This window comes from Benincasa hispida, chromosome 9 (assembly GCF_027475165.1).
Source record: "Benincasa hispida cultivar pf3 chromosome 9, pf3_genome.v1.1, whole genome shotgun sequence".
NCBI lineage: Eukaryota > Viridiplantae > Streptophyta > Magnoliopsida > Cucurbitales > Cucurbitaceae > Benincasa > Benincasa hispida.
The window spans coordinates 38,768,889-38,796,169 of NC_143486.1; the positions used below are offsets into that span (position 1 = coordinate 38,768,889).

The 27,281-nt window shown below is 36.3% G+C and overlaps 1 protein-coding gene across 2 annotated transcripts; it reads right to left on the reverse strand.

Annotated features, from left to right (window-relative positions):
- Window positions 1–3,694: 3,694 nt before the first annotated feature.
- Window positions 3,695–26,912, reverse strand: CLASP (CLIP-associated protein). 2 transcript variants are annotated; one of them, XM_039043268.2, is made up of 21 exons: window positions 26,161–26,912; window positions 25,052–25,207; window positions 24,880–24,942; window positions 24,578–24,646; window positions 24,182–24,347; window positions 22,966–23,127; window positions 21,418–21,515; window positions 20,934–21,008; window positions 20,783–20,851; window positions 12,081–12,166; window positions 11,883–12,000; window positions 11,433–11,531; window positions 10,999–11,350; window positions 9,057–10,774; window positions 8,788–8,889; window positions 5,343–5,447; window positions 5,162–5,236; window positions 5,011–5,079; window positions 4,726–4,794; window positions 4,414–4,515; window positions 3,695–4,163 (listed from the first exon to the last, which is right to left on the reverse strand). In XM_039043268.2, the coding sequence occupies exons 1-21, from the start codon at window positions 26,491–26,493 to the stop codon at window positions 4,002–4,004; spliced, it is 4,248 nt and encodes a 1,415-aa protein (XP_038899196.1). In that variant the 5' UTR covers window positions 26,494–26,912; the 3' UTR covers window positions 3,695–4,001. The 2 variants fall into 2 exon arrangements, with proteins under 2 accessions (XP_038899196.1, XP_038899195.1); XM_039043267.2 differs by having other exon boundaries at window positions 9,057–10,855.
- Window positions 26,913–27,281: the final 369 nt, after the last annotated feature.

Genomic DNA, 27,281 nt, shown 5'->3' on the forward strand with positions numbered 1-27,281 from the left:
GGAATAATCTCATATTTTTTGAAGTATGAGGTGGATAGATTCCAAGATACACACTTAGCCCACTTCCTTTGTTCAATTGGATGTGGCATTGACTCTTCTCTTCGATGCTTGCATGAAGAATTGAGATAAAAAAAAAAAATTGATTTTTCAAATTGAAAAGAGGAGAGCTGCTGAAAATTGAGATTTCTGGAGAATTATTCATCTTCTCTAAAACCTACTCCATTTCCCTGCACAATTCACTTCAATTGTGAGTTCCACCACTCAAATTCAAGGCTGAAAATAGTATAGTAGATCTCTTGGTAGTTCGCTGAAGATTTGAAGCTGAAAGTTCATGAGGAACAGCTTGGAATTGGAGGAATTCAACAAAGGTACGATGTTCTTGAAACACTCTTCTGGAAATTATGTTTTGCATGCATTTTAGAACTCAAATTAAATGTAATTAGAGTGCTTATTGATTCTGATTGCTTCCGTTGCATGTTTCTACATCCTATCAGTCCTTCCACTACGCAATGTCACAGCTTGACACTACTCTTTGTCATTACGGGAGGAGGTTCTGTGCTACTTGGTAGGGTGTCAAGTTGTCTATTTTTTCATTTGCAATCTGCCCCACCTGAACTCGAGATTTTGGATTGAGGATGCTTGGGATTGGATTAACACATCATTCTTCTGGATATATTCTTTTAAAAGTGATTCTAATGATGAAGATGCATTGGAGCTCGACCATGGTTGTGGTGGGGACGATTTTGGGCATGCTGATGGCCTTGATTGTGTTGATTGAATCTAAGAGGATTTCCTCTATGTGCTTGCTGCTAAGATGCGCTTTGTTGCTCATGCTACTACTCATTGCCTTCCCAAGAGAAGTTGGGATGATTCCTTCAACCCTGATTATATGTTTTGCTAAAGCGGTTGTTCTAAATTGGAAATACAGCTTGAGGATCTTGTAGGCATGCTTCAAGGGAGTGAGGTCCCCTGTATTATATGCAACTTACAGTCACAACCTGATTCATCGTATTAAGAGGAGCAGCATTTGTGCTCAGCGCACTCTGGTTAATGGCCATTTTTTTTAAGAGGGAGGTGATTTTCGTCATCTGTGTTGCTAATGAGCTTACGCATCTTTCTTGACTAGCGCACCTTCCATTTTTTGTTTATCATAGTTTATGTTCTCATATCCATCATCCACCCATTCTTAAGTATTCCTAGCTATCTGATCTAAAATTCCCTTCGCCTCTTTGTACATTCGATCTAAGTTCGCTTGTTGCTGATGCATCGGCCACTGCTTCTGAGGCTCTATTTAACCCGTTATAAAAGGGCTCCATTAGTACTCAATTAGGGATGCCAGTTTGTGGAAAGTTACAAACAAGACGCTTAAACCTGGCCAGAAAACACTCAAAGTCTCTGAATCTCCTTGTTCAAAAGTAACGATGTCCCGTCGTCTCCTTGCGTTGATGACTGGTGGAAAGAATTTCATCATAAATTTCTCGACCAACTGGTCCTAGGACACGATCTCATTAGGTTCTAAGGAATAGGCTCATTGTTTGGCCTCATCTCAAAGAGTGTAAGGACAGAGTGAAAGTTGGATCCCCTATGGCGTCAGCCCGAGGATAGAAAAAGTGTTGCACAATTCCAGAAAAACTAGTCAGATGGGCATGAGGATCTTCTTCAAGCACCCCTCCAAACTAGCCTTCGGTTTGGATCATTTGTAGCATGACTGGTTTTATCTTAAATCTCACATTCCCGTCAATGGTTGGCCACATGATACCAGACAAGAAATCATACAGGTTCAGGGCTGCATAATTCCGCATTAGAATGTTGCAGTCAATGACCAGCATGATAGGGTTCTGTTATTCGTGCCCATGTACTCCATTTCCCCCAGGCTAGTTGTTGTTCTGATTGTTAGCCACATTCTTTCTTCTTCTGTTTATGTTCTGTCTTGCTCAACAACAAAAGGTTCGTTCAATTTCAGGGTCAATATTGAATTTAGGCTCAGTACCCATACTCAATATACTATTATCCGCTTTGTCACTCAAGCCAGAAATACACCTAAAATCAAGAGGGTGCCTACAAAAACACAAGATCAGACACTTAATAATTGACAAATCCTGAGTAATGGTGCCAAAAACTTGTTGCTTTCGATGCAATTAACATGAAATATGCTAGAATGACTATGCATTGAACTTACTATACATCGAATTCTAGTTAATTATGCACTGATCACAAGTTTTCTTATAGTTTGCCAAGTATAAACAAACTACAAGTTTCTCGGTGTGAGCCGAGGTCGAACTCAAGGATTTGTAACTACGAATGTTTGGAAAGTAACATGTATGCGATAAGGACTAAAATAATTGTAGTAGAGTCAAAAATCATGCTATTAAAGAAACTATGCAGTGGAATTATCTAAACAAGCAATGAACACTTCAAGTTTAATTCTGAGAAAACTTAGATAGATAGCAGCTTTAACGTGTGTAAAAAAAATGTATGGAGAAGCAAGGTTTGGGTGAAGTCTACGCCTAGTTCCTAAGCTTAGCTTCAAGGATAATCCACGCTCACAACATTCATTCATCACGCACCTCTCGGCGGCCAGCCACATTTATCATATCTCTATGATGCATGAATGATGTTGCGTTGAGCATAAGGTTGTTTCTATCTCTAGAAATACTTCTTATTTTGCTTAGTGAGATCCACAACTACTACCCATTTTGGCAGTTGGTTATAGCTACTTGACTCAATGAGTGATCATAGGCAAGCATTTAAATAGTCACACACTAAGCAAACATAATTGATTCTTAAAGACTTAACTTTGCACATAGCATTAAATTTCTTTGCAACTAAACGACGAAGCATACCATTATCCGTTTTCATCATCAATTCCTGTTTTCCTATTTTGTTGCATGATCAAACAACATTGATAGTATATGGATAAGGTTTTCTGCCTTTTATCCTAATAACACATTATGACTCATTCTATAAGTGTAATAAATTATTTTATTCAAATCATTCAAGTAGAGCTATGTGAGCGAGGGTATAGTATATTTAGTTTGTATAAGATTTGACTACGAGAGATTTAATCTCTTTATAATTTTGTTAAAGGAGAAGATTAATATTTCACTTGATAATCATATGTGACTCAATATTTATCTTTGGTGAGTTATGAGCTCTTTTATGTGAAGATTTGTCCTTTGATTTTCACGAGGGAGAATGATCCTTGTAGTCAATTCAATAAGTTTGACCAAATAAGTTGTAAACAATCTCACAAGGTGGAAGTCACTGCTCATATCGAGTAAGTAAATGTGTGTAATTCTCTTAAATGTTAATTTCGAGACTTATCATTGACAAAAGTCCGATTGAGATCCATCAGTTATAAGATATACATTATTGTTTGTAAATGATAACCGATAGTCATGCTCTACTTTGATGAGATACAGTGTAATTATAAGTTAAAATACACGTCAGTCTTCCATGCACGATTATTTGTTTAAATATCTAAATACTTGTTCTGATTGCAAGGATATGAACGAAATATAATACTGGCTATAGCATAAGTTGCTTTCTGATCGTGGTATATCATTGAGAAATAAAACTATCTTCAAAACAAGGTAAACCAAGTGTGGTTCTCAGCAAAGAACCTCTCAAAGTTCAAATCATAAATAAACGAACTGACATTAATATTCACATAAATGATATTAAGAGAAAGGAATAAAATAAAATTCAAGCCCCTCCCCCATCCAATAACATATAAATAATACTCTGGAACAGTAAAATACAAAATTGGGCACAGTAATTTGAATTTCATAATGGGTATCAAACACTCTGGACTCCAAACCAAACTGGCATCTAGAAAAATGAAATGACAGAAAAGAATATATAATGGGTAAAAAAAAAATATAGGCCAATGGACAGAAAGCCTCCATAATGTATGCACACAATATACAGAATTACACCAAGGAATGGAATATACGAACACTTCTTCACATCAGAAATTACATTACACGCAACCAAACTCCCTAATCATGATTGGCGTCAATGGTGGTTCCCGTCCTAGCTTGCGAAATTCGATTGGCGTAAATTGTAACCAAACGTAGTTGAGTGCTGTTGAGTCCTTCCAAATGTGGCAAAAATTGTTTCCCAAGCATTATGTAGATGTCAACGAGACAGAATACAACAGTCTGCAGCAAATTGTCAGCGAAAAGGCTATGTGAGATATGAATGTCTTCTGTTGTTTTATATGGTAATAGTTACAATTATACCCTCAAACTTTCATTGTAAAAATTGAACCCTCGAACTTATACAAATTGTGAGCAAATAGGCTAGGTGAAATATGATATCGATGCCTTTTGTTATTTTATTGTATAAACAGGACCAGAGGAGTATCATCGCTGCCAGTGAATAAAAGAATGAAAAACAGTTGCCCATTACCTTCCTTACATCAGCACTCTGATGTCCAAATGCTTCAAAGAGAGCAGGCAAAAAAGTGGGCAATTGTGACATCAACTCTTCTTGCGAGAGCCGACCTACAAGCTGAACAACCCAAGTAGCAGTAGGTAAGAATCTAAAATGAACAAATAAAAATAGTAACTACTGTTCTGGCTTCATTTTTTACGTGCATGCCCTAAAGTACTAGAGACAATAGTTTCTTGGGTGAAAACTTCGAGGAAATAGAGGTCAAGTTAAAGCATTTAAGCCTTCTAAACTCCTATCTTATTTTGGAGGGTTAACTAAAGGAATAACCTTTGTCAAGCAGTTGATGCAGGTAACAAGAGTTTTCTCATCCTCGGTAACTAACAAAGGAGCAATGACCTGCAAAATGAAGTACATGGCTCATGTTATATACTAAACCTTTAGAGCTTAGTGAAAGAATTAAAAAGAATAGTCATTTAAAAAGAAAAAACCACATCTCCAAGGCTATTTTTTTTCTCTTATACGTTATATTATCAACGAAATAGTCAAGAGTATTGAAAATGAAGAACTATCCATAATCCAAAGAAGGAAAAAATAGAATACAAAGATACATACACTTAAGCATCTGAATGGATCATACTGAGATAACACAATAGTCAGGCAATGCTCTGCATCATTTGATACCTGAATAAACGGTGCAAGGAAGGAGCAATTTTAGACGGGTAAAAACAGGCAAAAGAAGTTCCAGAATGCTAAGAAAAATTACTTTGGGAATAATGTCCTTGGTAACATGAAGCAGTTTCTCAATCACGATTTCAACAGAATCTTCCATAGAATCCCTCTGGAATCACAAAAATGAAGGATAAAAGTGAGAATACTCTAAACAAGTGAAATCATCCATAAACGTGGTACCCCATAAAGCATCAGAAAATTAATATTTAACTTACCTGATTCTTAATCATTTCAGTTATCAATGAAAGAGCAAGCTCACGTACAGAGGAATCAGAATTATCCAACACTTCCAATACCACTGTCAAAATTTGATTGAAGTACTGCAAATGAAAAAACAAACTATGAGAAGAAAATGGACCTATGGCAAAACAATTCATACTTGTAAATAACATGATCAACTAGATAACTAAATGTCAATCAAGCACAAGTTGATAATCAAACATATGCACTTCTTGGAAAACAGAACAGAGAAGCTAACAGAATGGCATCACACGGAAGAGAGCCTTGGCATCAGTCAGAGCCAAGAACATGGCAATCAGTACTCGGGAAAGTGATGTGCTGTGCCATGAAGATTAGATAGTCCTCATCGGGAGGATTCTTTTGGCTGCAGTTCAAGAAGCCCTCAAAGATATACAGAAAGGGTCCCAATTTTATAGGGAGTACAAAAGATGTTTCCAAAAGGGTCCAATGTTACCAGGAATTTAATCCTCATATTTCTTTCAAAGTAGTAGAAAGAAGGAAATTATTGGGAAGACTATAGCCATGTGACAACCTTTCAAAAAAGCCTCTCCAATCTATACATTCAGTTTCTGGAAGCAAGCAAAACTATCTACCAAGTTTTGGACATTGCATTTCAAGGATGGAACCTTTTCTCTGGGAAGAAATATCAGCAAGGGAGTGGCAGATGGGTTTCTATATATTTGATGGTTGAAATTGGTCTTTTTGATGGGAAACAAAGAAAAAACTATATTCACCAAGACAGGAACACAGCCCTAGTGGCCTTAGGGACACGAGGGATCCCTAAACCCCACTCGAAGGTCAAAAAGAAAGGGTCTGGCCTCCAATCTAAATCAATGAGAACAACTATGTATTACAAAAAGAATCATGTAAAGCACCCAAGTTGAGAATGTAAACTTTACATTTTCAAAACAAAAAAAAAAAAAAAAAAAACACTCTGCTGTTTCTTTTCTTCCAAATCTACCAGGAACTGCTCTACCAGAAGTGATCCACAATATCCTTGGTTTCTTTTTAAGCTGCCAACTGGACAGTGTCTCAAAAAGGCCACCTTCAAGCAAAAGAGAGAAAAAGTTTGGCCCAAAGTAAGAAAAGGATTTCTTAATGACAGTTCCTTGCTCACGCTCTTTTTGTGATTCAAGGAAAATTAGGGAAATAATGGATAATCTTGGGTAATTCCATGCTTAATCCTTTTTTGTTTCTTATTTGAACTTTAATTCCTTTTCAGTTTTCTTTTAGAATTTTATTCTCTATAAATAAAAGTCCCCTCTCATGTATTCTTCTCATCTTCAATTCTAATAAAGATTCTATGTTAGTTTACTTCTTCAAGAATTCTCTCATTTTATCCTTTAGGCTACATCATTTTGGGATCCCAGCATTGAGCAAACTTCAAAGTAGAGGACTCTAGCATACTCATTAAATGGCAATTAGCTCACCATTATACAAGCATTACGGCCAATCTTGCCATTTACTACATGACATCAACTTCATGCAATTAAGCCAGAGTCAAATTAAAGACTATCAAAAAACTGCTTAGAAAATTCCTTGGGATTGTGCAACATTGAAGGGGGTTGGTTGACCCCTTGTTAAGAAATCTATACAGGTCCGAGCTGACATGTGGGTCTTGGCATACACAAACCTGACACACAAAACTATTTATAGTCAAATCTCTCATGAGGAGGCTGTATGACTCTGTAATTCGCTTCTTTCATGCATACCTTTAATATAATGTCATTGTTTGTTATGCCTTCATGGTTAGTTTGGAATTGGAATGCCTATTGTGGGCTTCTTTCTGGGAAGGAAAGGACGGAAGCAGCATAAACCACTTGGTTAAGAGGAATTTAGCATCTGAAGCTCAAAATAAAGGCGGACTCGGAATTGGAGCTTTGAAGCATAGAAATAACATGGCAGAAATAACTTGAGTCTTAGAAGTCGACAGGTGAATATCTCTAAGACATGGCAGAAACTGAAAGCATTGGCCTTTTTTATTTTGGGGAATGGTCAAAGGATTTACTTCTGGCTCGATCCTTCAGATCAATAATTCTCCCAGTATTTTCTCTATTTTCTCTAGGTTATTTGCACTTCTTAAATCAAGAGGGATCGATTTCATCATTTTGGGATTCTTCAACATCATCATGGAGTTTTTCCTTGGACGTTTTCTAAAGGATGAAGAGATAGTTGGTTTTCAGAATCTGTAATCGATTATCTCCACTTTAAAAATTATCTCAAATGAAGATTCTCGAAAATGGTCCCGTGGACCCTCGGGTATGTTTTTAGTGAAGTCATTGACTGGTTATTTGGAGTCTCCATCTCCTATGGATTAATCTTTGTTTGCACAAATAATTTGAAAGATAATGTCTTCCAAATCCTTACCGGTACTTTATTGGCTCCAATGTTGCAAATTTTCTTTGGATTAATGGAGTTAAAGCTATTCTATCTAAATTATAGTTGGAGAGAACTCAAATTTTTCAAAGTTCCTATCTTTCTTATCATGAAAGATTTGATTCGGCTCATCTCAAAGCTTCTTATTGGTGTTTTCTTTCAAAGCTTTTTGGTGGTTCTTCAATTCAAGACATCTGCCGAAGTTGGGATGCTTTCATTTCACCTTTATCACATTTTGTTCCCTTTGAAACTTATTTCCTACTTTTGGCTTGTTTTATTTTGGGTCTTTATCTTGATAATTTGTCAACGTTGATCTGAATCTCTTGCCTCTTTTTCACACACCAAATCCAATTGCGAAATTGATTTCCATTTCCAAATCTGACTCAGATTCTTCATGAGGAAGATTCAAACCTAGTTCTCTTATCATTTATTTTTTGTTTGTTCTTTACTTTTCCCAGAACATCGAGTAAGACATCAAGCTTTGACACAAGATGCCAACAAATGTAGATCCCGACTTTGGACTATCATGATTTTTCTGTTTTCAAAGAGAGCATTTTCCATTGAGAATAATTTCATTTTAAAAGAACAAAAGGAAACTAAAGAAGAAAAGACTACAACCAAAAATAGAAAAATGTGGAAAGCTTTGTTATATATAATAAAGGTTTAAAAATTAAGAATTTTTTAGAAGAGTTGATGAAAAAGCTGTCACTTTCGCTCTTTAAGAAAAGTGCACACCAAGGTGTTTTTTCTTTTTCTTTTTTTTTTTTTTTAAACAAATTTCACCGATAGTATGAATTATGAAACCCATCCAAATCAAGTTACAAAAAACTTCCCTAATTGGATAAAAGAGAGCTTAAGCTATTCTCAATTGGATAAAAGAGATCTTAAGTTATACTAGATGAAAGGAAAAGCATGCTTACACCAATACAGAGCATGAAAAAGGATATGGTCAGTAAGCACTTCACAGAGTGCACACTTAGGTCTTTGCACCTCACTTCTTAAGTGAAAATATGAACTATCAATAGAACTATAGTTGGATCATACCTTGGTCCAAATGGATGGATCACTATTTATGGAAGTTTCAATTAACTGCTGAAGTGCACTGCATTTGCTTGCAGAAGGACTTTCACTATTGCTAGTACTGATCTGCAGAAAGAGGACAACATATATCATTTACCCCTCATCCCGATCATCTCGTATACCATCTAATGGAAGGATATAAAATTCTTAAAGCTAAGATGGAATAAAATAAGTGATAGATACAAACATTAATTGAAAAAAAAAAAAAAACAATCCATTTGCAAAGTACTCACCAGGTGAAGAATTTGAGGAATGCTAGGGCCTATGTCCAACATGGAGTTGACAGTTTTAGTTTTGTGTTGATGAGAATCGAGTTCTAGTGAAGCCTCTTCGTTGTATGCAATGTTTTCAGCAATTCCTAAGTGATCGTCGTCAATCTCGCCATTAACCAAATGCAGGGAAGACAAATCATCAATATTAACACTATTATCAACATTATCCACCAGACTTGTCTGTGAGCCCAGGTTCTGTTGTGTGGAATTTTCCAAATAATGCACATCTTTGGTTTTCATATTAATAAAATCATTGCTGGAACCAGAATCAAAATTGTGGTACAAATTCTCGTGAAGTTCATCAGATGTAACTTGACCAATGCTCCTTGTTACTAGGGTTGATTCCTGGTTCATATTCCACTTCCTACCACTCTCATCATCAAGAGAACCAGCTGAATATCTACCAAAGAATTGACTCTTTTTGGACATGCTAACATACCCTTCCTCCGAAGATGTTCCAACTACATCAGATGGGTCATACAAGGATTTGGGTCGTTGACGTTCTTTCTTGTTCTGTAAGAAGTTCATCAAGTCCACCTCAATGCGAGGTGTATATTGTTTAAGGGCTCGCCTCAAGGAATTTTGTTCTTCAACTGATAGGCTAAGAATATAATTCAAGACAGCCGCTGGTTCAAAGTGTGAATAAACAGATATAATACATGTAATGGCTGCTTCCTTCAACTTGGTGTTTTTATCATAAACCAATGGTGTCAATTTCGCAAGCCATAACTTTAGGATGCCATTATTACTGTAGCCCTCGGAACTCACTACATGCTTATTAAAAGAATTGATAGCAAACTCGATAACAGCCAGCTTTGCCTTTGGGGACCGCTGTTCATCCAAAGAACGGAGTAAAGCAGGTAAGAGAGAATCAGTACTATAAGTTTTACTAACGATTTCCAAAGTTGTCGAGCAGGGTTGCCTAACTAACTCCTTTGGATCAATCAACCGAGAGAAAACATGGGGTAAGATCCTCTCCATATAGCTCTCAAATGGCTTTCGGCAGGTTGGAATTATATCGGCCAGTGTTGAAAGTGCTGCCTGTGCAACTTTATGGTGTGGGTCGTCCAAGTGCTGGAAAAACAACTTCATTACCTTCTCAAAATTTTGAAGCACTTCTTGTATTCCTTTTGGACCCTGCTGCAGCAGAGACTGAAGATAATTGAAGGTGCCAACCCTAGTGCACCAGTCAGAAGATGGATTAAGACCCTCGCTAAGAGCATCACTGAGAGAAGCTGGACTGTCAACGTAACTTGACATTTCCCCAAGTGGTAGTTGGCTATCATCAAAACTCCTACGCCTAGTTGCAGACATTCGCCCAGCTGCATTCTTTCTCAACAGTGGTCTCTGGAAATTGGGAATATAACTATTATGAGAATCCTTGTAATTCCCATCCCTATAAGATGCATCCAAGTAATTCTTCTCAATTTGTGGGGTAATATACCGCTTAGCCTCTCTAATATCATTATTCTCTTCAACAAAACCCCTTTCCTGGTGTCGGTCAACAACCCGCTTCGCTGAGTAAGATGAAAAAATAGACAAAGGTTCATTAACCACATTGCTGCGATGTGACAATTTACCAGAACCTTTGGAAGCTTGAATTTGAGTGATGATATCAGATAAACCCAATCCACCTTGGCGGCTCCTTCCTTTATTCATATTTGACGCAGTTAGATCAGCTGTAGAAGAGTTACTGAAATGATTAGATGCGGGTAAAGCTTGAGGAAAGGGTGGATCACGAGATGATGGAGGGTCAACTCCTGCACTAGGGGAAGTAAGAGGAAAATTTAGCCGCTCACACACATCAAATTTAGCTAGTTGGTCCAAAACAGATAACAGCAGGAATAAACCCAACAGCTAAAAGGTGATTAAGAAAAGATTAACAGTAAATGTCATTGGGTACCTAGATCCAAACTAGATGATCGAAGATTTCCATTATGTTTCTCAGATAAATCCAAGCCTCTGAGCATGCTTTCAATTGCATTGACCTTCTGTTTGCTTGAATGCAACACGCTCTCCAAACTACGTTCAGAACCATCAACAAAAGTCTTTGACTGAGACAGAAGTCCAGAAGAGAGCGATGTCCCAGATGATAAACTTGAACTTCTATCCATTGCAACAATAGCAGAAGTTCCATATCCAGGTAAGCTTGAACCAGTAGATGTTTGAGAGTTGAGTGACATCATTGTACCTCTATCACGAACAGATGGAGAAGCGTGTCGCCTATGTATACCCCCATCCTCTTCATTAATTAACTGGAAGAAAGCTTGGAATTTAGACAATAGTACATTCAATAATGGAATTGATATTGAAACCTCTTTCAAATGAAAGTTATACCCTTTGAATCACAAGGTCAAATGAGGAAAATAATCGTTTTGAACGCTCTGGCCAAGTTTTCGCGAACATCCTGTATAATACTCGTGCAGTTGCTCGAACCTATCAAGTAAATATACCGTAAGTGAGGTAGTGATAAGAGAGATGAAAGGGAATGTAGTACCTACACATGACTTCATATATGTAATCATGTAATGGCAGTTAAAATTTCTAAAGTTACAATATTTTAAATTAAAGGAAAATAACAAAGGGTCTCTAAGGATAAGGAGTGGCTATACCAATTTATGTAATTAAGATATTCAGACAACCAGAGGCTATTATCTAATCTCTTTTTTTTAGAAAAAAGGAAACACTAAACAAAAATTGACCATTATTTCAACTGAAAAAAATTTACAAGGCAAAAAGGAACTCTCCATACAAAGTAATGAAACTCAAATTTTTTTTAACAAGTACCTCACTCATTGCATCAGCAACACAACACCTGATAAGATCCTCATACAAATCAGAAGATCGCTGTATCTCAGGTGCATCAGCCCAATGCTCAAGAATGAGAAGTGCATATTCACAACACCTATGGTACAAGAAAGTCAAAATAGTAATCAGGAGAATAAAGCTGCTGTATGAGTTTCTGGAAAGTAAAGAAATCCTCACCGTGCACGTAGTACAGCACTTCGATCACGTTTTGCACTATCAGCTATGCGAGGAAGCACACGTGAAACCTTACAGTTACGTAGCATCTAGAGGAAAAAGAAAATAAATAAAAAATACTTTAGCCTTAATAGGGTTCCATAAAGACAGGAACATACCCATTCAAATGGTCCGTGATAATTTACTAATTTTTCCTCAATTATACAACCTATAGAACATAAGATCGTACTAATTGTTCTTTTCCTGATAATGACATCATACTAGTTTCGAACACATCATAAATCAAAGCAGAAATGAGAAATGCAATACAATCCCTGACAACCAAATGACATACCCTACCCACAATGTAGTATAAGTGAAAAAGAGCAGCAGAGATTCGGAAGTCCTTCAACTTAGAATTAGTTTCATAATGTCTCTCTTTGAAAAAGATTGCTGGTATTAAAGATTTTTTTTCATTTTAGGAACCAAAACATTTTCATTGAGAAGATATGAAAGAACACATGGGCATACAAAAAATAAAGCCCACAAAAGGGAGTTGAACTACACAACGGGTCTCTCCAATTAAGTAGGACAATAAGGATAATTACAAAAAGGCCTTGTCAACGGGCTAGATAGAAATATAGAATCTAACAAGAATAAGAAATTGCTAGAAAACCAGCCCTTGCCCATGGAAAGGCGAATGAAGATGGAGATCCTCAAAAGTCTCTACAACCCTAGAAGTTGACAAAGCAAAAACCAAACACCTCAAAGAAACATCCAAAAGCACAAATAAGTGGCTTACAAGAGCTAAAGCATTAGAGATGTTTACTTCCAAGCTACGGTGAAGAGTTGCAACTTTTCAAGCTTCAAAGCCTCCCAAAAGATGCAATGAATCTGAAACTTCAGATTCACCCACATTCTTTATGAATTAAGTACTAATTTTATTTTATGTATTTACATTTATAACAGTAGTTTAAGGGATTTTAGATGAATTTAGACAATATCGGTGAAAGGTTGTGTCCTTTAAAAGTGTCTTTTCATTTAATATAAATAGTGTTGTATTTTTCACGTTTGAAAAAAAGGAGATTTGGAAAGGTAAAATCTTCGGTTTAAAACCTTGGAAGTTTTTTAAGCTTTCTTTTTTGTGTGAATGCACGAATATTTGGAGCATTCAAGTACGGATTAATTTGGCTTGCTTGGAGTGCTTTGAAGATTAAAGGTTGATGGGAGTTTCAATTCTTTGTCCGATCCTTGTTTTATTAGATCATCTAAGTAATCAATTATCTAGCCTACCTTAGGGGCTGAGATCAAATTGGTTTTAGGGTTTGTTGGGGTGGAGTACTTTGGGTCTTGTTCAACATGGTTCTTAGGTTAGACATTGAAGCATTCGTCAACAATGGGCATAATCACATCATCATAGTACATGATCAAGGTCCCCTTTCACCCTCTTGCAAAGAATACAAGAGAGCAACCCATTCAACACGGATCCCTATCGAGATTCAATCCCAAGCTAAGAAGCACAGCACGCGACACGAATATTACATGACACCGACATGGTGACACATCAATTTACAAAAGGTTAGTATACAACGCATTGGGGACACGTTATTTTTTTTATATAAAAAAATAAATATATATGCGCATAATTTGACATAATATGTGCATATATATTTAACAAAAAGTAAGAAAACACAGAAATGGAAAAAAGAAAAAATAAAATCGAAAGGGAAAAAAACAGAAATGATAAAAGAAAAACAGCAGTAAGAGAAGTCACATAAGTTATCAGCGGTCCTTTTCAAGAAAAAAAAAAAGTTGTCGGCAGTCATGAGTCTTGAAATTGAAGTTAACGTTGTCAACAAAGCTAGAAACAAGAATCAAGTAGTATAGTGAGTTTCTTATTTTTTTTGAAAAAAGGCTATGGGTTAAGTCTTGAGGGTGAAGAGTGTTAGTATGGAGATCGTGTGTAAAAAAATCTCCAGAATTTTGAAAAAGTTGGGCTGAATAGTTAATTTTAATTGGCTTAAAATAGCCTTTAAATGGGCTGCCAATACTGGGTCTTGTTTCTTTTTTTTTTTTTTTTTGCATATGGAGTGTCTTGTCGTGTCGGAAAGCAAAAAAAATATAATAATAAAATAATGCACACCAGTTGGCATGTCAGACACGTGTCAAAGGTGTGTCGAGTCTTATTGATAAAAAAAGAAGATTTGAAAAAGAGGCTCGTATCTTGGGGAAAGTTTTTTCTCGTACAGGAGTAGACTTACCATAATCTAGTCAGTCTTGAGTTGGATCTTGACTTATTTCTTGTCATTTTAAAATCCACTGTACGGTTACCAAGATCAGTAAAGAAATTGATGAGGGATTTTCTCTTGGAGGGGTTGATGAGGAGAAAGGTACTCATCTTGTAAGGTTAGCAGCTAGGAAGTGGTGTTAGGCATGTGTAACTTTTTTCTTTTTTTCTTCTTCATTTTTTTTTTATTTTAAATTTTAAACTACTACTATTATTATTATTATTTTTAGAAAATTAATTATTTTTTATTTTTTAAGAAACAAAAAAAGGTGGCACATTAAAGAAAAAGAGGAAAATACGGCCCGAGGGCTGGGGGTGGAGATTGCCGCCTCCCAAGCAACTATCTCAAAAGAGCTTGCCAAACACTAATAATCATCGACAAATTGTAATTACAAAAGAAATTTTTTGTGTAAAGTGATCCAACAAGAAACCATATTTTGTACATGGTTACAAAAGCAATCAAAGTGTAAGGACTGACTTATCATTAAACCCTTGCCACAAAAGAGCTATTGCCGACCACCTTAGCTTTTTCCTTTCAAGTTCCAGGCATTTAAGCCTTCCTTAAGCCCGTCATCCACTCTTTTAGGATTGCCCAGCAAAGATGCAATGGAAATCCACACAGTGGGCAAAATCTACCACAATGAAGGAAAATGTGATCAATAAGATTCATTCTCCTATAAGGCAAAGTCTACATCTAGATGGCAAAAGAGACTAATCTTTGAACTTCCTTTGCAATCTAGCGTCCAAGCTGTGGGCTGAAGAACTTTCACTTTCTAAAACTTTTGTGCCTCCAAATTAGGCTGGTTAAAGCCGAGTTGATCTTGGTAGGTTTGCAAGAAATCTTTTTGAAAGCCAATTTCATAAAGTACTTTCTGGAGCTTTTGACGTTCCATATAGATCTATCAATGTCAAGAGTAGTTCATGGGAATTTGGAGCTGGCTTTTGTGTACTTCATAAGAAAAAAGAATTGGGCTTAGTGGAATTCAGCGATATGAAGAACTTTGAAGAAAGAAGAAAGTGGGCTTAATGGGCTGAATTGTAATGCATCAGTGAGGCCCATTTGTCACAAAGGCAGAGAATGGGCTGTTGTACCATACTGGTTTGGGCAGCTTGGTGGGCCAGTTTTAGTGGGCTTTGTGGTTTGGTTTTACATTAGATTGGGTTTGCTTTCCTTGTAACATTCTTATGATCTTGCTTTTGGGAGTGGGCATCTTGTTTTATGCTTGTATGGGTTGCTATACCCACAGCTTCAGGACAAGGTGTCTTAAAGGGCGAGGTAATGTGACAGCACACATTAGGATTTTGATGCCCCCAATTATACACCCTTGTGAGAGCATATGCTTTTTTCTGGAGAATTTCTCAGCTCTCTCAAATGTGCCGAGGGCATTCGTTCTATATTTTCTACGTTGTTGCCTGCTTTCTTTTCTTATTGTATTAGTTGGACAATGGTTATCTTTCCTTGAAGTAAATATACAAGAACAGGGGATCTATATGGGAATTTGGGAGTCTTCTCAAAAGGCTATTGGTAAAATGTAACTTCCCTTGCATCGCACCATATTACTATCTTTGTGGTTAGTTTGTTCTTTAAGTCTTCTTGATAGGTGGTATCATAACAAATAACAAAACAAAGGTTGGCGAATTTAGAAACTGATATGACTTAATTAATCAATGGACAGATTTCTCGAAACTCAAGTCAACAGGCTTTAATATGACAAACAAATTTAGTCGGAATGGAGAAACAAACTGAGATCCATGTGTTGGAATAGTAGTGGTTAGGGGTGTGGAAAGGGACCATGGCGAGGTATCTTTGGAGAGGTTTCATGTTTCTCTTTGGGCTTTGGTTTTGAAGGGTTTTTGTCAATGTTCTCTAGGTTCTAATTTACCCAGTTGGAAACCCTTTCTTTAGTGGGGTTTTTGTGAGTTTGTTTTTTCTGGATGCCCTTGTATTCTTTTTTTTCTCTCAATGAAAGCAGTTGTTTCAAAAAAAAAAAAAAAAAAAGAACAAATTGAGATCCATGGCTACAATAAAGACTTCATTTCAAGCTTACCTCAAAATCAACATTAGAGGTGACACCCTGCGAAGGAGAAGATACATGCACGGGAATAGAATTCCTAAGAGACTGACTAACTCTAGTTAAGCTTAGGGCTGAATCTAAGGAGGAAAACAAAAAATGGCTAGATAAAGTGGATTAACACAAAATGCTTTGGAGGATTAAGATCCTTAGGAAAGTGAGGTTCTTTACTTGGCAAGTTTTATATGGTCATGTTAACACGATGGATCGACTCAAGAGGAAGTTTCCCTTGCTTGTTGATCCTTGTTGTTGTATTCTTTGTCGGAAAGCGGAGGAAGACCTGGACCATATTCTTTAGCATTGTGAGTTTGCAAAAAGGATAATGATACCCCACCATTAACTACTTCATTTATGAATTTTATAGTAATAGAAATACATAAGTTCAGTCTTGGATTCTTTCTACCAAAAATTTGGTATTGTGGTTGCTCGTCATAGAGATGTTAGTGCTATGTTTAAGAAGTTCCTTCTTAATCCGATTCGTGGGAGAAGAGTCGCTTTTTATGGCTTGCAGGGGTGTGTTATTTTTTTTTGGATTTTGTGGGGCGAGCAGAATAGTATGGTTTTAGAGGCGTGGATAGGGATCTTAGTGTGTCCCTTATTCGTTTTCATGTTTCTTTGTAGGCTACAATTTTGAGACTTTTTATAACTATTCTATAGGTGTCATTTTGCATAGTTGGAGTCCCATTTTGTAGAGGGAGCTCCATTTTGTCATGGGTTGGGATTTTTTTTTTTTTTTTGTATGGCCTATATTCTTTCATTTTTTCTAAATGAAAGTTGTTTTCATTAAAAAACAACAAAAAAACCAAGAACAACTTTCTCCCTTCAACAAAATTGAATCTTCGTTCCCTGAATTATATAATCCTCTCTTAACAGCCTGGTTTAGAGCATTTGGGAGAATATAGATATCCTCATTATCTGATGGTAAAAAGGGATGTTGCGAAAAGAGAGATATTTTCATCTTCAATTACCAACTCTACGTGATTCAAACCCAAGGAATTTGAATAATCATTCAGGGTTAAAACCCGTTTAGAAGAATTCAAGGTTGTGGGGGAATCAATCAAAAAAATATCGTCAAATGGGAGAAAAGTATTGTCCTAGTTTTGTCTTGAATTTCAATTGTTGTAGGAATAAAAGCACAACATTCGAATGTTCAAAAACTATTCCAATCATGCAAAACCCTTTCTAACCACTGTATCCCTTTCTAACTTCAGGAATACTATGTTTCTCACTAGACCATTCTTCAAATTTTAGATGACAATGTTTAATATTTATTCATTTATCCTTTGCGCTGAAACCTCCTAAGATTCTCCCATCATCCATTTTCAATAAAGATTTATTGTACATAAATGGGTTAACACAAAAGTAGCTTAAACAAGAATTCAAGACACTTCGAAATTTCTCTCCAATCATCATGAGCGTTAAAACATAAAAGAACCACGAGAGAACTCCAATCAAATTTAACAAAGTCATGGGTACCCTAAGGGCGAGGTCGCGAGGAACATGGCCCTTTTGGCTCAATGGCGTTGGAAATTCCATCATGATTTTGATATCTATGGCACAAGGTTATGGTTAGCAAGTATAATCCTCACCCTTTTGAATGGACCATTGGTGGGGTTTAAGGCACTTCTAAAAACTCATGGAAAGATATGGTGGATAAACTTCCTTTCTTTTCCTCGTTTGTTCATGGCATGGTGGGAGATAGGAGGGAGGGATACACACTTTTGGGAGGATAAGTGGTCGGGGGATAGACTCCTCTACTCCTTGTATCTTTGGTTATATCAGTTGTCCTCATTGATGTATCATTTAGTGGCTTCAGTTCTTTTTCATTATGAGAACTTACCTTGTCCTTTTTTGGGATTCTTTCATCAGTCGACCAATTGGGAAATGACAGATGTTTGGCTCTGTTATCTTTGTTGGGTGAGTTTCATTGTTACTCCAATAGGAGAGATGTTCGCTTTTGCTATAGTTGTCTATCCAAAGTCTTCCTACTGTTCATTTTTTTGGTGTTTGGTCAGTTCCCCTTCGAGCCTTTTCTTCCCTTCCTCCGTGGAATACTAAGATATCCAAGAAGGTTAAGTTGTTTGTGTGGTAGGTTTTGCATGGAAGAATTAACACTTGGGATCTATAAAGCACCGACACTTCTAAACTAACGAAGTGTTAGTGTTGGATACGTGTCGGTCAACACCAAGGTTGTTAAATCATGAAACGGACTACGTATCAAAATGACATCTTAGTGTATCGTGTATCGAAACGTATCGTGTATCGTAAGCTTCAATTTGACAAATAACATTAAAATTTAAATATAAATAATAATAGTAAAACAAATAACAACATATTAAGTAACTTCGAAGGGTGATTGAAATCTAAAATACTACATGTTCATGAAGGGAGAGAGAAAAACACTTGAAAAAAGAATTTTAAAAAAAAAAGTCACTAAAAACAATTAAAAATGGTCAGGATCGAAAAAAATTGAAAAGTTACATGGGTGAAGCCTGAAGGGAAACGTGTATGGGAGAAAGGGAAAGGGAGATTATTGCATTTAATGATATTTGCTATTTTGAATTTAATTATATTAAACATTAGTTGTGCATTTAAAAAAATAGAAATATATTGTGCACATATCAAGGTGAGGACTTTCATTTTCTTCCTCTTTATTCTCTATCTTCTTCAACACGAAGAGACATCTTCTCATCTTCTTAAACCCTATCCCTTTCCTTTTCATTTTTCTTCTCATCATGGCTAAGAAATGGGTGCGATTTTCATCAATGCTAGTCGCCAACTACTCCACAGAGTCTTTCCCTCAGGCGCCAGTAACATTAAACCCTAAAAGAAGTTCTTGTAGGCTCTATTTTTTTCCCCTCAGTTTTTACTGATTATTGAATCGATCCAATTCATGACCGATTCACACTCTTGAATCGATCCAATTCATGACCGATTCACACTCTTGAATCGTCCGATACTACTCATTTCCAATTCAAACTCACGAGCTGAATCGTTTTCCCTTCGTTTCGACTTGAGTCATACGATACAACTCATGTATCGTACGAGTTTAACAACCACGTCAATAACTAAGTTGTCATTGAGAAAAATGAAAGAAACCAAGGGCATACGAAAAAGAAAGCCTACATGAAAGAATTGTGACAAACTACAAGAAAGCTCTCCAATCAAGCAAACTAGAGCTAAGAGAATAATTGCTAAAAAAAGAACACTTCTAACCAAAGCCCACACAGAAACATGGAATCTAGCAAGAAACCAAACATCAAAAAAGTTAAAACCTACTTCCCTCTAAAAATTATATTGTTCCTTTCTCTCCAAATAAAATCAGACACAACCCACTTGCCAAGAAACTTTCCTTTCTCCGTAAAAAGAGAATGGATAAGGAACTCCTAGATCATATTGTTGCAATCACGTGGTCTAGCCAAAACAAAGCCAAACTCCATAAAAAGAAAGAAAAAAACGAACAATAAAAAACAACAACAACAAAGTCCACAAAGCAAAGGCATAATCACAACTCTAAAGGATACGACCAAAGTCCTCAACATCCCCTTTACACAAAATACAGCAACACGGCCCCATCAAATTAGGCATCTTACTCTACACATGTCCAAGGTATTCGCCCTACCATGGAGAACCTGACAGACAAAAAAATTCACCTACTTGGCAATTTTCATCCTACACATCAGGGCAAACAAGAATCTCTAAAGGGAGAAGGATTAACATTGATTGAATGAACTTGAACATTAACCAACCACCTTTTAAGAAGAAACTCTTCCAGGAGGCTAACCTTATTTGAGTCTTGCCAACCATAGGGTCCGAAACGGGACAACTATTCAGATTATGCCCAAGAGAGACCAAGATACGAAGTGGGGAACAAGTCAATCTAACAACCAACCAACATAGCCCACCTTCAAATCTCACCAGTGATGATATACAAGAACCATATCGGATGCTATCTTTAGGAACCCAACCTTCTTTTTTCAGTGAAATTGCGTTACTTGGAAAAGTACACTATCGTGTACAGCTCATCAACAAACAGTTTTATTTTATGTTTTCCTTCTCTCCCAATATTACGTGCACACAAGTCCACATGAAGTAATAGCACCTCAATGATTTCATTACGAACCCTCCAAGTCCATTGTAAGGGGCATTGCTAATCAAGTGAAATTTTGTCTTTTGGGGAGAGAATAATTCTTTTTTTTTTTTTTTTTGTTCTGGTAAAAAACCAGTTCGTTGAGAAAAATGAAAGAATAGAAAGGCCCTTACAAAAACCACAACCCGGAGAAAGGAGCCAAAACAACTAATTCTAGAATACAGAAAGGGTATAAAGGGTATAAGAGAAATAATTTAAAAAGCAATAAAAAAAATACCGTTTTTATGCAATTATCAGCAGACTCCGCAATTACAAGTACAGTAATTACAACCAGCTTGAAAAGGACCTGAACAGAAACAAACCAGACAACAAAAACAAATTAGGATTCCCAGCATGATAACAGCATTTTTATAAGATCTTTCACTTACAGGTATAAACATTTCAGCGCAGGCTTCAAAATCTCCCAAAAGTTCCTTGGACAAAAAGCATAACAAATGGCAAGCCTGAAATACAAAGTAGAATTGACTATTGAGATAAGGAAAAGCCACCCTTTTTAAAAGGAAACAAAGTATTTCATTATATATGAAATAGTACAAAAAGAGGGAAGAGACCAAGTAATGTTTCCTATTCAACACACTAAACAAGATATATTTGTAACGTAAAATAAATGGTTTCCCAATGACTATCAAAGCATAAAAGAAAGAGAAAGTATTATAAATTTGTAAACACGAAATGTCAGTGTAAGATTAAATGACACTGGATGATAACACAAATCTTACACAAGAAATATCTAGAGGGCAGAGGCATTCACACACAAATTGAAATCTGGTTCTTAGTCAAACAAAAGCAATAAAAGATAAAAGTGTGGTAAAGATCAATAGTTCAAAACAAAAAGAGTAGCTGCAATCACACCTGTTTCACTATGCTAGACCTTCTGTCAGATAATTGAGTACTGAGAGGTCCAACCAGTTGTTTCAACAATCCCTTAAAACATGGATAGTCAGCAGCACCTATCAAAAAAAAATTGAAAACATAAAATAAAAATCATTCCACAACATCAATGCAGTGATAGTTCAGCCCACAAATAAGCTCAAGTAGCAGTAACAGTAGAATGACTGTGACAATACTATTAATACATTGAACCTCAAGGTCTCCACTAATCACTAGGTAAACTTCAAGCCCCCAATTAGACTAGGGAGAAATATCACTACGAATATTTCATTTATTTTCCAAAAGTGCTGAAAAGTTTTTGCAATAATTATACTGATATAAAATTATCGTTACTAATTCTAACTAGGGCTCTTTCTCAAAATTAAACTAATACAAGAAAACCATCTCGAACTAAATCTTCCTTTCCTTTCAGAAAAGGAGAAAACTTGTCACTGTGTGTTTACCAATATCAATATTTTCTTTATTTTTTTCACCATTTATATTGAATTTTAGAATTTCTATTGACCAATAAACCTTTTATAAAAACTATCGACCAATAAACAATCACTCGATATGACTATCCCATTCCAAGGATGAAATATAAGTCATGGTGCATATCTTGAATACTTGATTATAAAATTTTACTCAAATATAGACAAACATAAAGAAAATATTGATATTGATGAAATTTCAGAGAGATTTTGAAATTGCAGAAAAACTAGAAATCCCATATTCCATTGCCATATTGTCTTAATAGTTAATTCTATTAATATAATCCCCAAGTATGGTAGAAGAGTCAATTATTGATCTTATTTTATGATATTTTAGTCTTCAATCTGATGTTAGAGAGATTTCTTGACAGTATCAATGAAGTTATCAAAGGATTGCTTAGAGCTCGCCAAAACATGAACATTGTATTCCCAATTGAAGATGTTGATTATTTCATTGATGAAACTCTAGGATATAGCCCCAACATCAAAGATAGGCATTATCTATGATATTTTGCATAGCTGTTCAACTTCAAAAGTGTTATTTTGCATATCTTCAAAGGAACTATTCTATAACATCAAAGAAAAAGCGTTAGCTTTGATATCTTTTTGTAACTATTCTATAAGTGTTATTTTGCATAGTTGGACTCCCTTTCTTTAGAGGATGCTCCCCTTTTTGTGGACTGGGTTTTTGGATGCCTGTGTATTCTTTCATTTTTTTTCTCAATGAAATTGGTTATTCAACATCAAAGATAAGTGTGAATCAAGCAATTAATACTGAAAACATCCTTCAAAAGAAGATTTATAAACCTTTTTATCACAATTTTTCCAACCTATCAAATTAAACTCAAATGTAGCTACTGTGTTAATCAACATGTAGTATACTTGAAAATTTTCATAAATGAAGAAACACTGCAACTTTATCGGGAAAGAAGATTTTTAACTTGCAAAATCATAGTTAAGTTAAAAAATTCAATTCATTCAAGCTATTATATTCATCAATATGTGATTATATAGTGTGAGGAAGGACTAGTAGAAAAACCTCCAGAAACAAGGCCCTCTACTCTCTGCATGGCTGCTATGCGAATAGACCAATCTTTATCTGGAACAAGGATAGACGCTATCTTCTCAATTTCCCTTATTAGTTCCTTCTCCGAATACACTTTGACAGGATCTATCTGCTTTTCAGTTACATCACTTTCTCCTGCACATGATGGCAGTAACCTCCTAAGAAAAGATAATTAACAAATACCATAATTCAAGATTCTGGTACTAGGTTACCACCTAACAAAGAACTCTCGAGAACAATAAAGACTGCAAGAACATTTAAAAGATAGAAATATACATTGCAATATCAAAGGAAGTTATAATATACAATAGCCTTTCAGGAGGGCTACTCTCTCCTAAATTTCCCACACTGGATATTCTACTAAAATCTTCACACCTTGCTCTCAATCCACTCCCTCTATTTATAACCAAAGCCCTAACAAACCTGCTAGCTATTTACTAATATGCCCCATACTAATGACCATACTAATAATCCTAATATAAGCATGACTAGGGGTCTTACATCATGTTAGAAGGGCCTGATTTCATCCATGTTCCTTATAATCTCTCTATTCTTTCGACCTAGTGAAAGTTATTTGTGTAATAAAACCCTTCGCCATTGGTGGCCTCTTACCCCTTGATTATATTTTATTCATCAATTATTAAATAACTGTTTCTCCTAACAATAATAATAACAGTAAAAATACAGCACACAGGAGCAAATGAGCATACTAAGGAAACTATATAATAAATGCAAACCATTTGAAACAATAACCAGAGACACAAACAGACTATACAGTACTACCTAGTGGGTATGGCCAACAAAAGGAGAAGAGAAAAGTTATAAAATGCTTCTAATTAGGCAAGAAACCAAGCTAGAGTAATCAAATAGAAGGCATAGGTTCCCATCAGTTGTTTTCATTAGATAATTCAAGATATTTGTCTTAATTGGAATGCTCTCGTTTTTTCTATGTAATTATGCATTCACTAAGTATATCAAGTGGATCTCTTTGGTATTGGGATGTGATGAGGATGCTAAGGATGTGTCAACCTAGTTGATATTTTGGTGCATCTATTGATCTCTAGATTCTATGTTTCCATCGTATCATTGCTCATTCTTGTATTTTGAGCATTTGTCACTTTTCATTATATCAATGAAAGGTTACGTTTCTGTTTCAAAAAAAAAATCAAATATGAACTGAAAAACTGACCTCCAAAAAGAGAGACCTCTCTGTTGGAACTTTTAGCCTTGGGACTATTTTTCTTAGAGTTAATATTTACAGGCTTCATGTCCCCAACGGAAAAACTCCCTGTAAGTCCTTCTGAGGACCGAACTTGAGGTGTAATTTTTTCTAAACGGGCATTAATATCTTTCACCTGTAGATAGATGATGTAAGAAAAAAAAGTATATATTATAGTAACGTCCATTTCCATAAATTACTTTGCTACTTTAACTGAAATAGAGTCGAACTTTCAGCTTCCAGCACTTCCAGATCATATGAAGAAATTAGGAAAAAAAGGACTAAAAGAATCCTTATAACAAAAAGAGACAAGTGGGGGAAGAAGAGATAATAATACTCAACAAATACAAATAAATAAAATCTTACCATATAGGTAGGGAGGTGATGGCGCTGAAGCTCATCACGCAACTGTGGCCCAGCCTGTGTATACATCTCCTGAAGAAAATAAATTTGAAGTCAAATCACTGAATTCAACAATAGCATATTGCAACTGACATGATCCATGACATTGACATAAGCTTGAACCAGAATATTTCATAAATGGGTTCTAGTCATCTTGCATGGAAAATTAAAAAAACACATATAAATATAATAACAAGGAAATGTCATGAAGCTATTAGCATATATAACAGAATACCCATTGTTGCAATAGGATCAATATTGCTAACCTCAATACAGACTATAGCTGCTTCCCTAACTCCAGGATTTGGATCATTCAACATCTGCAAAATCTGTAGAGAAAAATTTTTAGAATTTACTTACTAAGTTGGAAATAAGTGAATCCGGGTGCAAAGATGTCTAATTTTTTTTTTTTTTTTTTTTGGAAATTCAATTTTATACCGAAGGTAGAACGGCCCGCTGAAGTGTAAGCTCAGTTGATGCAAATAAACCAATGGCTGATGTAACAGTTCTTGCGAATTCCTCTCGTATTCTCCAACTCTTATGTGACCATGCATAAGAGCCAGCTCTTTCAACGATGATTGTTGGCGAAGAAATCTGCACGTAGAGACAGGTATTAGGTTTGACGGTGTCCATTATTTTCCTTTCAGTAGGACCATATGGATGAGACGAGAATTCTCCATGCCCTTTCTTAATGCAGACAAGTAAACACGAAAAATTTTAAAATAAATAATGTATAATATATTGAAGAAAATAAGAACTTTCAAATTTTCACTCCATGAATGAACAACTTAAAGCTCGCCCTGCCCCTGATATATAAAAGCACAAAGATTAGACTTGAGGTATCAATACAAGAGATAGGCAAGCAAGTGGCATTGGCTCCTTTATATAATTCAGAATGTTGGAGGGGACACTTCCAGCCTCCACCCCCCACTCACACACAAAAAAAGGAAAAATAAAACGTTCACTAAGATGACGGCCACCTGAAATTTTTGGGTTGCCATCAGGAAGGTACGTCAAACTAACTATGCTATGGTCATTGACCATATTCGCAACCTACTTCTGAACAATAAGGAAAGGAAGAGATTGACACAGGTTATTCGAACTTATCATAAAGTTCATATGGCATAGCCGCAAATCAGAATTAATCGCAGCGATATTGGTTAATGAATTTGTAGCCAGCACAATATGTAATTTGTTGGTTTTAAGCATCGACACATCTGGGTCTACTAGATAAGTTTAAGGCCGAGAAAATACAAGAACTCGATACCCAATAAACAAAGACAATATTAAAATCGCACCTAGTAAATCACTATCACAACCCGATTAAACATCATTTTAATACACATATGCACTAAAATATCTGAGTAGTTGTAAATAGGGGAGGAAAAAGCTCAGCGGAAGTCGGAAGAAAGAAACTAAATCGAATCCAGGTGATTATATTTCAATCAAACTCAGCCGTCTCCAATCAAAGATTCGGATTCATTTCCCACATAAACAGCTACAATTGCAAGCATTCAATCCGCAGTAGTAAAAGGCTGATCCAGTACCTCCATGAGAGTGAGCAAGAGCCTCCTAGCAGCTTCTCTCACAGGCTGCTTGGCATCACCCAATCGCTCAACAACGGCAGGGACAAGAGCATTGAAATGCAGTTTAAGATGCTCACCGGAGAGCACAGCAGCAGAAGCCAAAGCCTGGAGAGCACCCTGAGAAACCCTAAAGTTGTTATCCTTGAGAAGATCGAGGCAGCAATCAACCAAGGCCGTAGTCTCGGCGGAATTCAAGCTCTTTCTAGAAGCTTCAAGAAGTTCATAGAGGCGTTCAACACCGGCCATGCGCTCCTTGGTGTCCTTGGCACGAGCCAGCTCCAATGCTTCCTCCATATCCGGGGTTGGTGGGCACGGATCCGGCGGACCAAGGGTCAGATCTGGAGAAGAAAGAGGAGAATTGGTTGGGGATTCAGAGGATAAAGGAAGAGTGGCATGAAGAAGAGAGTGGAAAGTGGGAAAGTGAAAGGGAGACAAAGAAGCAAGAGTTCCGGCGAAGAGGACGGAAGAGAAAACGAAAAGGGGATCGAATCGCCGCAAAATTGAAGAAGCGCAGACAAATTTCAGGAACTGGGTGGGATTCAGCAGGCGAGAGAAATGGGGAAGAAGGAAGAAGAAGAAGAAAAACTGAAGAACAGTGGAAGTGAATTCAACGAAGGAGAGAGAAAATGGAGAGAGAAAATGGAGAGAGTGTGAAGATTTGATGGAGGAGGAAAGTGACTGTGGAGTGGGGGAGTTTTGTAGGTAAGAGACTGAAGTCGAAATGGAACTGCTAAATGAAAATCGAAATTTAATATTTCTTTATTATTTACCATTCCTTTTGCTTCTAATTTACGATTTCATCCACTTACCCCACTTTTCCTTCTTCTTTCTTTCTTTTTTTTTTTTTTTGAAAAATTGAAGTGGGTAGGATTGACAAAAATTCCCGGGGGGTCGGGTCTTCGCAGGTCCCCACCCCGATCCCGAGGATGAAGTCAAATCAAAGATCCTAATCGGATCCCCGATAGGGGATGGGGAGGGTATTCTTATCTCGTCCCCATCCTCGATTAAATTTTATTAATATTATATATATATATATATATATATAAAGTCGAGAATGGGTCTCCGCAGGGACCCATTTCCCC